The 14,501-nt window shown below is 46.9% G+C and overlaps 1 protein-coding gene across 2 annotated transcripts; it reads left to right on the top strand.

Moving 5' to 3' along the window:
• Positions 1–480: 480 nt before the first annotated feature.
• Positions 481–14,152, top strand: LOC136649607 (squalene synthase-like). 2 transcript variants are annotated; one of them, XM_066626388.1, is made up of 8 exons: positions 481–582; positions 3,467–3,564; positions 8,071–8,254; positions 9,288–9,416; positions 9,786–9,977; positions 11,201–11,377; positions 12,988–13,140; positions 13,569–14,152. In XM_066626388.1, the coding sequence occupies exons 1-8, from the start codon at positions 481–483 to the stop codon at positions 13,788–13,790; spliced, it is 1,257 nt and encodes a 418-aa protein (XP_066482485.1). In that variant the 3' UTR covers positions 13,791–14,152. The 2 variants fall into 2 exon arrangements, with proteins under 2 accessions (XP_066482485.1, XP_066482478.1); XM_066626381.1 differs by lacking the exon at positions 481–582 and having other exon boundaries at positions 3,157–3,564.
• The last annotated feature ends 349 nt before the right edge of the window (positions 14,153–14,501 follow it).

Genomic DNA, 14,501 nt, shown 5'->3' with positions numbered 1-14,501 from the left:
CTTTCCCACACCGCCCCCCGCCCGCAGCACGCGCTGCTTTAAGAGAGCCGGCGAGCTGAGCAGGGGCTGACTCCTTTCCATATGGCGATGGGCTTGCTGGAGCCAATCGAGAGGAGCCAAGCGCCTGTCACAACAGCCCCCCAGGGCTCTGATTGGCCAACGTCATCCTGGTGCGAGAACCGCGCGGCCAGCGAGCTCCCTATCAGCCCGTGGAGGCAGGTGAGCGCATGACTGATTGGCTGCTGCTAGAGAACGAGGGTGGATCAGGATGGTCTTGTCGGTGTTATCCTTTCTGGCTGGAGCATCCCTGGAGGCAGAGCGGCGCTGGTCTCTGCAGAAGCCCTTGCGGAAGGGGGCTGCCCAGGGAGGGGGAAGCAGGGAGGAGAACTCTGGGGTGAGGAGCGGGGCGCTGCGGGGGAGGAAGGGGGGCTTGTGAGGGTCTTGCCCTCCCCAGCAACCGCTACGCGCGCCTGGGTGCCAATGGAGCTGCTGAAGAAATGGCTGGGACACCCCGATGAGCTGTACAACCTGGTGAGGTTCAAGATGGGCGGCTACAAAGCGGTGATGCCGAAGATGGACCAGGTGAGTGGCACATCCTCTGAAGGCGGGTGGGGACGAGGGTGACCAGGTGTCATGTCTGCAAAAGAGGACCGGGCGCCCCAAAAGGGGAACATCCAGGAAAAATGTAGGACGTGACAAATAGAAGCTGAAAACACTCACGCATAGGGATTTCATGTGGTTAATTTAAACATTATATTACTTATCATTACATTTAAAACTCTATTACATGTAATTTATTAATTCCAAGAAGGCTATGCACTGCTTGCTCACAAGGAAAAGGAGAACATTTCAGTTCTTTTCCAGGATACAAGGCTAAAAAAGAGAATATATGTCCTCTTTTTCCTGGAAAAAGAGGGTGGCTGGTCACCCTGGCTGGGGAAGAGGAATAAGGGTGGGCAGAGGGCCTGCAGACTGGGGATCTGGTTTCTCACCACATTCTTGCCCTTCTGCTCTTATAAACTATTGATCCCTGAAAGAAGAGAAGAAACCCTGATTTCATTTGGGGGGGGGGGATGCATACAGGAGCTCTGTGTAATATCACAAAGTACTTTTTGTTCTGTGAAATCTCTGAGTTGCCTTAGGGCCCAATTCTATCCAATTTTCTAATGCTGCTGCAGCTGTGCCAATGGGGCATGTACTGCATCCAGCAATGGGAAGGCAGTCACAGAAGCCTCCTCAAAGTAAGGCAGCATTTTCCCTTAACTTGGTCCCACATTGCAGCTGCATCGGCACTGAAAATTTGGGGCCCATACCTTGAGAAGGCCCCAGTGACTGCTCCTCCACCACAAGATGCAGCGAACCCCCCACTGGCACAAGTGCACCAGCACTGAAAAATTGGATAGGATTGGGCCCTTAATCATTAAGATAGACAGTCCACCAAAAATGATAAATACCATGCTATTTCTTAACACTTTGCTATTTAACAGTACAATCATCTGTGTTCAGTTGGAGCTTACTCGCACAAAGGTGTGTACAGGACTGCATGACCAGGAGAAACAAAAGCAGGCATGCCACATCTTCTGCAAGTTTACAAGATGTTTACAAAGATGTGCAATGGTGATGGCATCTGGCCTAGATGCCTTTAAAAGGGGATTGGACAAATTTCTGGAAGACAAGTCCATCACAGGTTACAAGTCATGATGTGCATGTGCACACTCCTGATTTTAAAAGTGGGATACCTCAGAATGCCAGATGCAAGGGGTGGCACCAGGATGCAGGTCTCTTGTTGTCTTGTGTGCTCCCTGAGGCATTTGGTGGGCCACTGTGAGATACAGGAAGCTGGACTAGATGAACCTATGGCCTGATCCGACAAGGCTGGTCTTATGTTCTTACATCTTGTGCAAGTTTATAAGATGTACAAGATTAGGCATTATGGGAAACGCAGAGATAAGACACCTTGACTATGGAAGGTTGGTTGCCAAAAGGAGTCTGTTGGGCAGAGGCTACAGCTTCCTAGCTGGTTGCTGTGAGTCGCTCTCACCTGAAGGACTAGCATGGATGCGCTATTTCACATAGGCCCCCTTCAAGAAAGCAGTACAAACCCCTCAATAAATACGTCTGTTCAAGTGCAAATGTCACTGATAGGCACAGAGCCATTCTGGTCTGTTTACTCAGAAGTAAATCTCACTGAGTTCAGCTGTGCTTACAGTCCAGTTCTAGGCATGTCTACTCAGAAGTAAGACTCATATAGTTAGTGGGGCTTGTTTCTAGGCAATCCTTGCTTCACAGCAATCCTGTAAAGCAGGGCTGGGCAAACTTTCAACTTTAGGGATCCTGGACTTTTAACAGTTGTATAAAAGAGGGAATTTCTGCAGGTGTAGCTTGTCATCTGTGAGATGACAAGCTGCACTTGCTGAAATTCTACCTCCTACACAAGAGGTAAAGGTCCAAGATCCCTAAAGTTGAAAGTTTGCCCAGCCCTGCCCTGTGCAAAAGAAGTGAAGGGTGCCAGGTTCTCTGAAGATGGCTAGGACTGAGCAGCTTGGTGGGCATGAGCTTTACCAGATTTCAGCGCAGGCATAGACAGTTGTTGGTGGCCAAGAGAGTCCATATCACCCAGCAGCCAACAGGGCAAACTGGAAAGATCCTAGTTCAGAGCTCACCTCTGCTGCAGACTCAGCCCAATCTTCTGCATGTCTACTCAGAAGTAAGTTCCATTCAAGTTAATGGGGCTTACTCCCAGGAAAGTGTGGATAGGATTGGGCTGTCACTTGGAGCCCAATCCTAGGCATGTCTATTCAGAAATGAGTCTCCTCAGTCAGTGGGGGTTGCTTCCAGGTAATCCTTGCAATCCTGCTTTCCAAAACTGAGATCCGGAGCTCCAAGCCATAAAGCCCCATGAAAGTCGGTGGAAAGGAACCCCTGCAAGAAAACCAGGGCTGGGGCTCTGCAACAGACGCCCAGCCAGGCCAGCAGCTCCGATCTCCCCAGAAATCCCGGCGCCCCCCTGCTGCGGCTTCTCTCCCGGCGCCTGGAGCGGTGAAAGGGCGCCCTGGTGCTGCTGGCCGCCCTTCTCCCTCGCTCCAGCTAGGAGGCGCGCCTGCAGCCGGAGAGCAGGCGCAGGGACGGGGGGTGTGTCTGCCTGCCTGCGGGGCTTCCGCCGCGAGTGCCCCGGATCCCCTTCCCTCTGCCGGGATCGGGGCCATGGGGGGCGCTGCCAGGCGGCGGGGTTAGCGGCGCGCACGGGGAGGCCTCCATGGCCGGCTGCAGCGCCAAGGCCGCCGCCTCCCTCTTCAAGCGCTCCCTGGCGCTGTCCCCCCCGCGGGGAGGCGGAGGGCGCTGCAGCGGCGCGGGCCGGGCGCGCTCGGGGGGCGGCAGCCGCCTCCTGCAGCCCCCGCCGGCCTCGCGCGCGCGCTCGCTGAGCGGCCCGCCGACCCCTCCGCCTCCTCCCGTGCTCTTCCTGCAGGACGCGCTCAGCGACGGCCTCCGCGTCTGCTACAGGTACCTGAACGAGACCAGCCGGAGCTTCGCCGTCGTCATCCAGGCGCTCGACCAGGAGCTGCGGTGAGTGTCTGCCGCGCGGTGCGCCGGAGAGGCCCGGGTGGGGACGCTTGGGGGCAGCCCAGCCGCGCGACTTCCCCTTTGCTGGAGAGCCTTTGGCATGCGGGGCACGTGCTCTGTTCCCTGGCAAGGGCATCGCCCGGCCCGCAACCCCTTGGAGCTGCCTTTGGTGGAGGGGGACATTGTTCTGAAGCTCGCTATCCAAAGCTGCTTTTCTCCCCAGGGGTGTGTGCAGGCATGCTTGGGAGCTGTGGCTTCTCTGCCTCCCTGATCCTGGAGGGTTGAACCTGGGACCCAAGACACCCCTCCTGCCAAACTTCAGCCCAGCCCCAGGATCCATGAGACCCCTTGCTAATGTCTTGTGTGCCTCCTTCAGAGGAAGCCCATCCTGGCCCCAGAGGTTTCAGGATCGTTCTGGAGGGTCAGAAGCCCTTTGCTGTGGGGAGGGCGGCACTGTCACCTCACCTGCTCTGCAGGGGTGGTTTAAAGTCGTTGCATAAGGAAGAAGAATCTGTGGCACAAATCACTTGTGTGTTCTCTCCTGCATAATGTGATTACTTGCTCTGCTACCCCAGGATATATATATATATGAAACTTAAATACGTTCTGCTAATCCTAGGGAGGAACAACTAACTGGGCAGAGGGGGAAGGTGAAGCCTTCTTTGCAGCCAACCAGTGGCAATTCTTACTTAGTTTCCCCTCTGCAACCATAGAGATCAATAAGAGTTGTCCAGCTGCTTTCAAGAAAACCTTTTGTAGCTAGAAGGACTAGGAGGTTGTTTTTAAAGTGAACATTCCCAGGAAGCTGATTCTGCCCACATGGTTGCATTCTGTGTTTGTTTTGTGTGCATGCTCTAAGAGAAGTTTTATTCTGCATGTTTGTTTATATACACAGTGCTCCAGCACCCCATACAGCTTCCTTAAGGAGTGGTAGGCTGTCCCTTTTATGTACAAGTCTGTGGCCAACCCAACATGCATTCCTCAAGAGAATACACCCCTGAGTTTCCACCATATATTCAGTGCAATCCAGGGGTGTCTTCATAGCAGAGCCATGCTAGACTGCCCTGCAGCGCTTCCATGTTCTTTGGCAGGCTTCCTGTATTTGTGTGTGTCCCAGAAGCACTTGCCTGTGAAAGGGTGGGAGTGTCTTTCTGAGGGTTTGTCCTTCTGGAAACAGTAAGCATTTTGCTGTTGCCAGTGACAGCAGGATTCATGTGCTGTTTTCTGTGGCAGCATGCACAGAGCGCTGACCTGCTCACGCAGGAGCAAGCTGACAGTTTTTTCTTGGGGCTTCGGCACATGCAGGCATAGAGTCATGCCTCAGATCAGGCATGTGGGGAAAGTTGCCTCAGCAGCTGCTCTTCACAGCCATTCACAGAAAATCAGGAAGTTCCAAACATAATTGTGTGTGTATGCATGCTTTGCTGAGAGTAAGGCCCATTGCACACAATGGGACTTCTGAGTAGGCATATATGGGGTAATTTAAACAGGGGCACTCTTAAACAAGTGGCATCTTCTCCCTTCCCTTGGGAAAAGGATTGAAGCATTCATCAGAGGGGCTCTGCAGGCTGTCCTGAAGGGAGGTTCCTCCTAACCTCTCCTCTACCCCCTCCAGGCCCCAACCAGGTACACAGAACAATCAAGCAAAAGCTGCTTTTGCTGCTCTCTCCTACTTGGCAAAAGCAAGGGAATAGAAACAGCCCTCCCTCCCTTAAAGCTGAAAACAGGAGCGGATGTGCTGTGGCAAAGGAGATCTCGACCCTAGCCAGTCTAGGGCATCACCTCCCTTCTTCCAAGGACTCAAAATCTACAGACACTGAATACCATGTGAGTTTTGCAACCATACATTCAGAACTCGAATGGAAGACTAGAAAGTAATTGAATAACAACTGAAAATAGATTCTTGAGTACTCTGTGGCAAAAAAAGTGGGAATTCCACAGATAAGGACCCCTTACATAGGCTTTGCATCCACACATGCACTTATTCAATGTAAAAATGCCCATGATGGTTTTTGCCTGTTTGGTCTGTGCCAAAGAACATGTAAGCAGTAGCCTTGTTCTACTTGGGTAGTTGTACCGTCAGGCGTTACCTGTCTGGGCGAAAGCTTGGCTTTGTGATAATTTTTTGGGTCTGTACTGTTTTGCTAAAAAAAAAAAAAAAGGAGCATTGTGGTTGTGAAGCTTCTTTGGGAGGTGTGCTGTAGATGTTAACACTTGTACTCTAATCAGAGGCATCCATTCCTCATTCTGAGTCCCTGATCTATGGGCATAGCTCCCTACTGGCCTTCAGGGTTGGGGAACTCCTTGGATAGAAAGCTGGTAGCACTCAGAGGGCCCAATCCTATCCAGTTTTCCAATGCCGGTGCAGCTGTCCCAATGGGGTGTGCACTGCATCCAGTGGTGGTGGGGCAATCACAGAAGCCTCCTCAAGGTATGGAACATTTGTTCTCTTACCTCGGGGCTTCATTGTGGCTGCACAATGTGCTGGAAAGTGGGATAGGATTGGGCCCAGATGCTCCCACCTGTGCTCCGGAAACACTAAGAGGATAAAAAATGTTAGTGGCCCATTTGTTCTGGGCCTGCTCTATTTTAATCGGTGCTCTTGGGGCTTTTGAGAGGAGGGATTTGCAACCATCTCTAATTTTTTTGATGTGCCTCTAATTCCTTGGGAACTCCAAGGATCCATGTGTACATATGCATTTAAGGGTTCCCTACAAGTCATATAGCATGATCTGAGATATCCTGGTGATTCTGCTGTGATAGCTGGGAACACCAGGACGGTCCCAACCTTCATAGCCCATCCCTGGTATGTGTATGAAGAGGTCTGGCAGATTCCAGAAAAGGATCTAAATCTGGGGGATAGGTCTAGCTGCTTCTATCGGATTCCAGAGAAAGACCAGGAAGTTTATTGAGTTAGACCCAATAGGATTATCCTTCATCTGAGGCACTGTCTTCCAAGTCTCCCTTCTCTGTATGATGTGCTTTTTAAGATTGCTAGCAAACCTTTTGCCATCATGGAGGAAGGCTTGTGTCTTGTCATGGAGATCCTGAATGAATCTGAGTGCAAAGGAGCTTCGTGGGCATTGCAGGATCCTTGTTTGTGATGGCCAACCTTCAATGTGCAGAGCAGCTGCTTTCTGCTGAGCTGTGACTGTTCCCCCCTCCCCATACTTATCATAACTTTGGGGCACCTAATGAATATTGCACCTAATGCATTATCATAGTTACATGTTTTTGTTAGGCAGTGGTTGCCCATTCCTTTCTCATCCCAGAAAACTGGAAGCTGAACCTTTCTGTCTTCAGCAGGCTGAAAGGGATTAATTAGTGTCAAGATTAATAGTTGCTGCCATGACTTCAGCAATCCTGCGTAGTGCCTTCCACAAGGGGTACTAAACACAACTTGGGAGCCTGGCCCACTTCCTTATACGTCTGTGTGTGTCCTTCTAGTCCATATGCTCACCTGTTGCACCCTATCAAGTTAGAGATTTCTCCAAGGGCTTTCTTGGTCCTCATGCATGAGAAAGTGCTTGCAAAATTCCTTCCTCTGCTTGCTTACTCGTGCACAACGACATGCTGAAATACGATTTCTGAGTACTGTACACCAAAAGCAACAGCTTTAAACTGAATTCCTTTGGGAACGAACAAACAGTGGTTGTTGACATGTCAGGAGTTATTCTCTTCCATGAGAAAAATAGCAAGTAGGACAAACCCATATTTAAGCTTTTGACAAAGGACTTAAGTAAGGTGCCACCAGGTGCCTCAGTTCAGATGCACTTTGGCACAAAGATGCCTTTAAATTTTGCAAATCAGTTATTTGGCTTTGCTTTAGTATTGTGGGTTCCTTATGTCAGGAAATATTTTTCCAGCCCCAGGTTAGAAATCTGCTTAAGAACAATTGTTGTGGAGGGGCAACAATAATTGTGCATCTCTAAGTTTCCCTGAACTTAAGGCATGAATTAAGCATCTTCTTGGATTCTCCCACTGAAATTAATTGGAACCAGAAAGGACTTGGCTCCTTCTGGATCATGCTTCTGGAGTTTAGTGTGACTCTGAGAAAGCTAGCTGTGATACAGGATTCTGAGCTGTGTAGCATGTGTGCAGAGGCTCTAAATACAAATGTATAAGCAGTGCCTTTGATGTTATTTGTCCTAGTAAAAGGAATGCTGACTGGTTTGTGTGTGTAACATTTGTCTTGGCCCTCATCCCAATGTTCAAGGCTGTGTTCCTCACAACAGTCCTGTGAGGTTGGTTAGATGAAGATAAAGCAAATGGCCCACCCACAGTCACCCAGTAAGCATTATAGCTGAGAAGAGTCTTGAAATGTGGTCTCCTTGGATGTAGTTCAATCAGTTCTGTGGGAAGAAAAATCATTTATTTTTAGCAAATAATCGGGTTCCCCGCCAAGGTAAATAAATGGGTTCCTGGATTTTCAACCAGGCTGGCTTTCAGAGGAAGCCTTGCATTCCTCAGCTGACCTCCAAGTAACACATAATCTTTCCTTCCCTGCAGACATGCGGTGTGCATCTTTTACTTGGTTCTCCGAGCTCTGGACACAGTTGAGGATGACATGACTATCAGTCTAGAAAGGAAGGTTCCGATGTTGCAGAACTTCCACTCCTACTTGTATCAGCCAGACTGGAAATTCATGGACAGCAAAGAGAAGGACAAGCAAGTGCTGGAGGACTTTCCGACGGTGAGCATTTGCCCATATGGATCTTGCATGTTGCAGTTTGTGAGTGGCCAGAATCTCAGATCATTGATCCCTCAAGCCCAGTATTCAGCTGGCAGCTGCTTTCCAGAGAGAGCAGGCAGAAGGAGAGTGTTCCTTCTACTGAGATCCCTTTCTAATTGCCATTGCTGAGAATTGAACCTGAGATCTCCTACACACAAAGTCTGTATTTTTCTCTGCGGCTGCTCATTATTCAGATCTGATCAATGGTGTCAGTTTAGTAGAGTCTATTTTGTCTGGAGCTAGATGTAGGTTTGGTTAATTTCACATTGTATCCCTCCTTGTCAAGGAGATTATCAGTATTATACCAAATGAACACAGTGAACATTAAAGGGAGATCAGAATTGTCACCATGGTTTCCATGTGTGTGAAAGCTGAAAGGGGGTATGTAAGTTACTTTGAACCTGAGTAACTTCTGCCGTTCCAAAGCCAACTGAAATGGTCTTGCAGCACATCTGGAAAGTTCTGACAGACATTTAGGGTAAGGGAAATCAGTTAAGGAATGCCAACAACACCTCTCTACCCCTGCTGGTCACTTAGAATGGCACACTAAGGGGAGCACTGTTGTTCCTTAACCACTGGCTCCCCTACAGTTTTTATAGATGATAGCATGTCTTGTTCAGTTGTAGCATGTGCTGACTATTTTTGGACTTTTTGGACAGAAAAAAATGGATGCAGTGTCCTTTTCATAGATAGCATGTTCCATTTTATCACTTATTTTCTCTGCTGTACAGAGGCCAAGCAAAAAGAGCATAATAACCAGTGTAACAGCAGTGTGGAAAGCACAGATCTGAAATATGCAGGTGAAGTTAATGCAAGACAGTATTACTGCTGTTTGAAAAATTGCTATCTTGAAATACATTTTTAGAAGCGGAGGTTGACATTGATGGTGATGCTTAGGATATTATAATTACTGGTTTGGTGATAGAAAATAGTTTCCCTGAACAGTCTTGTTCATGTTCACCTGCTTTTCATACGGTTGGAATTTGTGCTTTAGATCTCATTGGAATTCCGGAAACTGGCAAAGGTCTATCGGGATGTGATTGCTGACATTTGCCACAAGATGGGCCACGGGATGTCTGAGTTTTTGGAGAAGAAGGTGGATTCTGAGAAAGAATGGGACACGGTGAGTAAGTTGGCAAGCCAGGAGTGGTTGAGTTCTGCAGAGAATCTTCTTGCTGGCAGGGGAGATAAACTCTAACGTGAATTCAGAATGTGGGCTAAAATGGTGATCCTGAGGTTAGGATGTCTGCTGTTCAAATACCCATCTCAGATATGCCATTTGGTGGTGATACCCTGTTTTGTAAATAGTGAAGTGCCCTTATGTATGGCAAAGTAGTTATTGCTAACTATAGCTATTTCAATTCTCTTGTAAACTGCTCATCTAACCAAAGCTACCAGACAGGTTTGTGTGGGAGAAGGCTGTAGGTGAGTGATAAGATAGATGAATTGTGAAGCTGTTCCTACTTCATATGAAACTTTTGTACTCTTCTAGTATTGTCACTATGTCGCTGGTCTGGTGGGGATTGGCCTCTCTCAGCTATTCTCCGCATCAAAATTGGAAGATCCAATTGTTGGTCAAGACTTGGAGCTCGCCAACTCCATGGGCCTCTTTCTGCAGAAAACCAATATCATTCGGGATTATCTGGAGGACCAACTGGAGGGGAGAGAATTTTGGCCTAAAGAGGTAAAGGAAAAGAAGGGGTGGCATATGAAAGTAAACCAGGTTCTAGGTAACTCATTGTGGCTGGAAGGTGAAATGCATTGGGTTCTGGAAAAAGTGTGGTGGTTTTTTCAGAGTAAGATTCTTGAGCAAATTTTAAAGCATAGATGGCCAGCTGGTTGAATTGATTTCTGATTTTCTTAGGAGAAAGAGCCAGAATGGTGCTTGGAGATGAAGAGCTCTTGCAGAATGCAGTGGACAAACTGTAATCCTTTGCATGTCCCTGGTTTACTTTCAACTGTGCTGGGGAATCTCTGGGCCAGTAGTGTTACCCTCTTTGACCATGAATTGATTTCTACATGAGTTATTGAGGGAGGAGCAAGAGGTGTGCTAGGATCCCAAGTGCTGGGTACATCTTCAGCAAACCTGGGAATGGGTTTGCTCGATAACTGCACCATCTCCACAAAGCAAGACAGAAAAACTACTGCATAGCTCAGTGGTTCTTGCACATTTAGCGTTGGGACCCACATTTTCGAATGAGAATCTGTCAGGACCCACCAGAAGTGATGTCCTGACCGGAGGTGATATAATCAACCAGGAAAATTTTTAACAATCTCAGGCTGCAATCCTACCCACACTTACCCAGGAGTAAATCCCATTGACTATCTTTGTTAAAAGAATATAGTAGGTTATTAAAGTGCAGTTCTGTAACATTTCCCCAAATGCAGTCACATGTCATGGTAGCATCAAGTCTAATATAGTAAAAATACAATATTGAAATGAATGGGAACCTACTGAAATTGGCTTGCGACCTACTTAGTGGGTCCCGACCCACAGTTTGAGAAATACTGGCGTAGCCGAAAGCCAAGCATTCAGTGAGTTTTCACAGTGGGCCTTGCAATACATTCTTTAGCATTGAGTCTGGGAATCACTGTGGGATTTCTAGAATGTGAACTTCTCTAACTTTATGTGATAACACCGAAGAGGAATCTGTCCCTTGACACACCTACAGCCTTTGCTTCCCCCAACATTATGAGCTGAAATCCTTCTTTCCTAGGCCATGCCAAAATAATAAATTGGACCACGATTCTAGATTTAACGGAATTAACACCCCCTCCCCATCTTGCATGCTGACGTTTTTTGCATAACATCTGTTTTGGTGGGAAAGAGGGTGGAAGGGAGATTCTCTTGGTGCTGATATGCAGAGTTGTCTTCAGCAAACTTGCCTGTCTTTTGCTTGTTCTCAGGTTTGGAGCAAGTACTCCAAGAAGCTGTCAGATCTGGCCAAGCCAGAGAACATTGACAAGGCTGTTCATTGTTTGAATGAGCTCATCACTAATGCTCTGCATCATGTTCCTGATGTATTAACGTATTTGTCCCGACTGAAGAACCAGAGTGTGTTCAACTTCTGTGCTATTCCACAGGTAAGTCTGGTGTCCTGCAGAGATGTCTACTGCAATGAGATCTGCACAAACCTGTTAATGTATAGCATGCTTTTGATAGTGCGTAGGAAAAAAATTCTCATTTTTGTTTCTTATTATTATTAACAGTATTTATATATTGCTTTTAACAAAATGTTCACAAAGTGGTTTGCAGACAAAGGCCCAAATTCTAACCAACTTTCCAGCACTGGCATAGCGGTGCCAGTGGGACATGTGCTACATCCTGCAGTTGGGTGGCACTCAAGGAGGCCTTCTCAAAGTAGGGGAATGTTTGTTCCCTTACCTTGGAGCTGCATTGCCCTTATGTCAGTGCTGGAAAGTGGGTTAGGATTGCGCCCAAAGTTAAATAACTGGCTCCCTGTCTCAAAAGAGTTCACAATCTAAGAAGATGCAAAAGAACACCAGCAGACAACCACTAGAAAAGATACTGCTAGGTTGAGGAGAGCAAGTTACTCTCCCCCTGCTAAATATAAGAGGAACACCACTTGAAGAAATGTGTTTTGCCCAAGTAGCAGGGGATAAATATTCAGTTTATTTTAAGAAATATAAGCAGGCAAAAACTCAGCTACATCCAAGAACATAATAAACTTAAGCATACGTAATGCTTTTTCGTAAGCTAATTCTTGGTTTCCCTTTATGGTTGGCACTGGAATAACTAGAAATGGAACTCCAAACAGGGCTATGTAACACCTATGTAGATGCCTAGGTGCTCTCAAGGCATTGTATGGAAGAAAGTAAACAGGCTGCCATCTAAGGGGCCTTTGTGTGTTCTCTTGCATTCCCTATTTGGGTGTGTTCTCCCACTTTCTGTACCAGTTTGCAATCAGCTGTGGTGCTGTGCGTGTGGGGTTGGGGTGGAGTATTCGCCTGAGTATATTATGATCTTTGTCCAGGATAGGTGTGGCTTTCTGAGCTGTGAATGACTTCTCTGGTTCATATCTCACTTCTGCCATGAATTGGATAAGTGTTCCTAGGCAAGCTACTCGGCGTCCGTCTTTCCCATCTGCAATATGGGCATCAGGATACATCGTAAGGATATGTAAATATCAAAAGAAGACTTGTGGAGCACTGGACTTTCAGAAAACATGATTCCAGCTTTATTATTATGATAATGCTTTATTATTTATCCATGATAAATAATGCTTATCCATGATAAGCTTTATTATTACGAGTTCCAGTATTTCCAGCTTGTACTGCACAATTGCAGATTCTGGTCTTGTAGATGGAAACTGATATCCTGAGAATATCAGCCTCTAAGTTTCTCATCTTCATGATGGCAATACTAAGCTTGGCATCCTGGGGATCACGGAGGGCTTAAGCAGAGATTGATGAAGCAGGTCATTGGTCCCCTGTGTAGCTCTCTGCTCAATCCCCAAAACTGAGCAGGAGAAGTTAGGCAGAAAAAGCAAATGCATAAACATGCTTAATCCTCTTGTAAATTAATACAGATGGCAGAATTCCACTATTCCTTGGCATACAATTTTGTGCAAGTTTTTGTTTCTTTGGCACAGAGTATGCCCAGCCCTTTCATAACTCAGAGTCAAGCAGACTTGTTTCTATGACTGCTTTCTTTCCACCTCCCCCTGCTCCAGGTGATGGCCATTGCCACTTTGGCTGCCTGCTACAACAACCAGCAAGTCTTCAGAGGTGTGGTGAAGATTCGGAAGGGACAAGCCGTCACGCTGATGATGGATGCCACTAACATCCAGGCTGTCAAAGCCATCATGTACCAGTATGTGGAAGAGGTAAGGTGGGGAGCAGAAAAGGAATAACCATAGAAAGAGTCTGCTGAGACAGAGGCCCTTTAGCACCAACTATTCGTGGAAGGTTTCTAGTTTGAATCTCCATTAAACAGGAGAAGCAAAGTTGCTGCAGAAAAAAAGGAAGTTGTTGGGAGGACAAAGATGGAGGGCGGGTGGGGGAGAGAAACAAGAGAAGAACATCAGTGCCCTGAGCTCCTTGGAAGAATGGTGCAAGGATATAAAAATAATTAACAAATGGCTGGCTGATTCATGGTGATAATTTTGCTTGGTGAGGCTGAAAGCTAAGGACGGACCTTTTTTTTTATGCTTGCTGGAGGTCTATTGCACTACTGTAATGACAGCTAAATCTAGAATTTGGATCCAAAACTTTCATCCAGCTTCTCATTAGAAGTGGATTCTTCTCTCCTTAGATCTACCAGAAGATCCCAAGCACAGATCCTTCATCAAGCAAGACTCAACAGATTGTTTCCTCTGTCCGGTCCATGAGCTTACCCAGCAGCCCCTTGGTCTCCAGGACCCATTACTCACCCATCTATTTGTCCTGCATCATGCTTTTGGCAGCTTTGAGCTGGCAGTACCTGAGCACAGTCTCAAAAGCAGCAGAGGAGTATGTGCACGCTGGTGAGAACTGAGGAAGAAGCTCCAGGAACCTGGTTTCATTCATGGGAAATGTTTGAGGTGTTCTTTATCACCTTTTTGTGGATGGAAGAACTCTTTGGATTCCCATGGCTTAGAAATGTGAATTGCAAGCCAGTTGGGACTGGAAATTTTTTCCTAGGAGCATCTAATAAATATGTTCCAAATTGAGGACACTTACCTTTTGATAGACTGGTTACAGACAAACCTGTTTGTTCTTAGTCTTAATATTTTGTTTGTTGCAGACTGTTTGAGCTGCATTTTTTTTGTATATAGGATATCTTAACTAGAATGGTAAAGGTGCCTTTTGGTTGCTGGTGAATTTTGACGGTTAAAAAAATTGTGTGATTAAGCCTCAGTTTTTCCTCTTGTTTGCTGTCTTCAGCTGATCTAATGTTAGAGTTTGCAATTATTAACTCTGGAGTGAAAATGGATTTACTGAGGATAATTTTAATAGACCATCAACAAAAAAGAATTGTTTTTTCCCAGTTAACCAGTCTAGAACATGATTACAGCAAAGGGTATGTGTCTGTGTTGGAACACGTTAAGGGATTTTGTGAAAATGGGGAAACATCAAGCGTGGCATGCTCTGTTTTCTTAGAAGAAAGGGTAGAGGAAGGGCCTAAGGAAGGAGTCAAGGTAGCAGGCTGACTGAGGAAAGAAGCGTTTGAAGAAGAAAAAGTAGTCCAAGGACTGAGAGGGAAAGG

The sequence above is a fragment of the Tiliqua scincoides genome, chromosome 1 (assembly GCF_035046505.1).
Source record: "Tiliqua scincoides isolate rTilSci1 chromosome 1, rTilSci1.hap2, whole genome shotgun sequence".
NCBI lineage: Eukaryota > Metazoa > Chordata > Lepidosauria > Squamata > Scincidae > Tiliqua > Tiliqua scincoides.
Note: the sequence above shows the minus strand (reverse complement) of the source record. Positions and strands in the feature narration are given on the sequence as shown.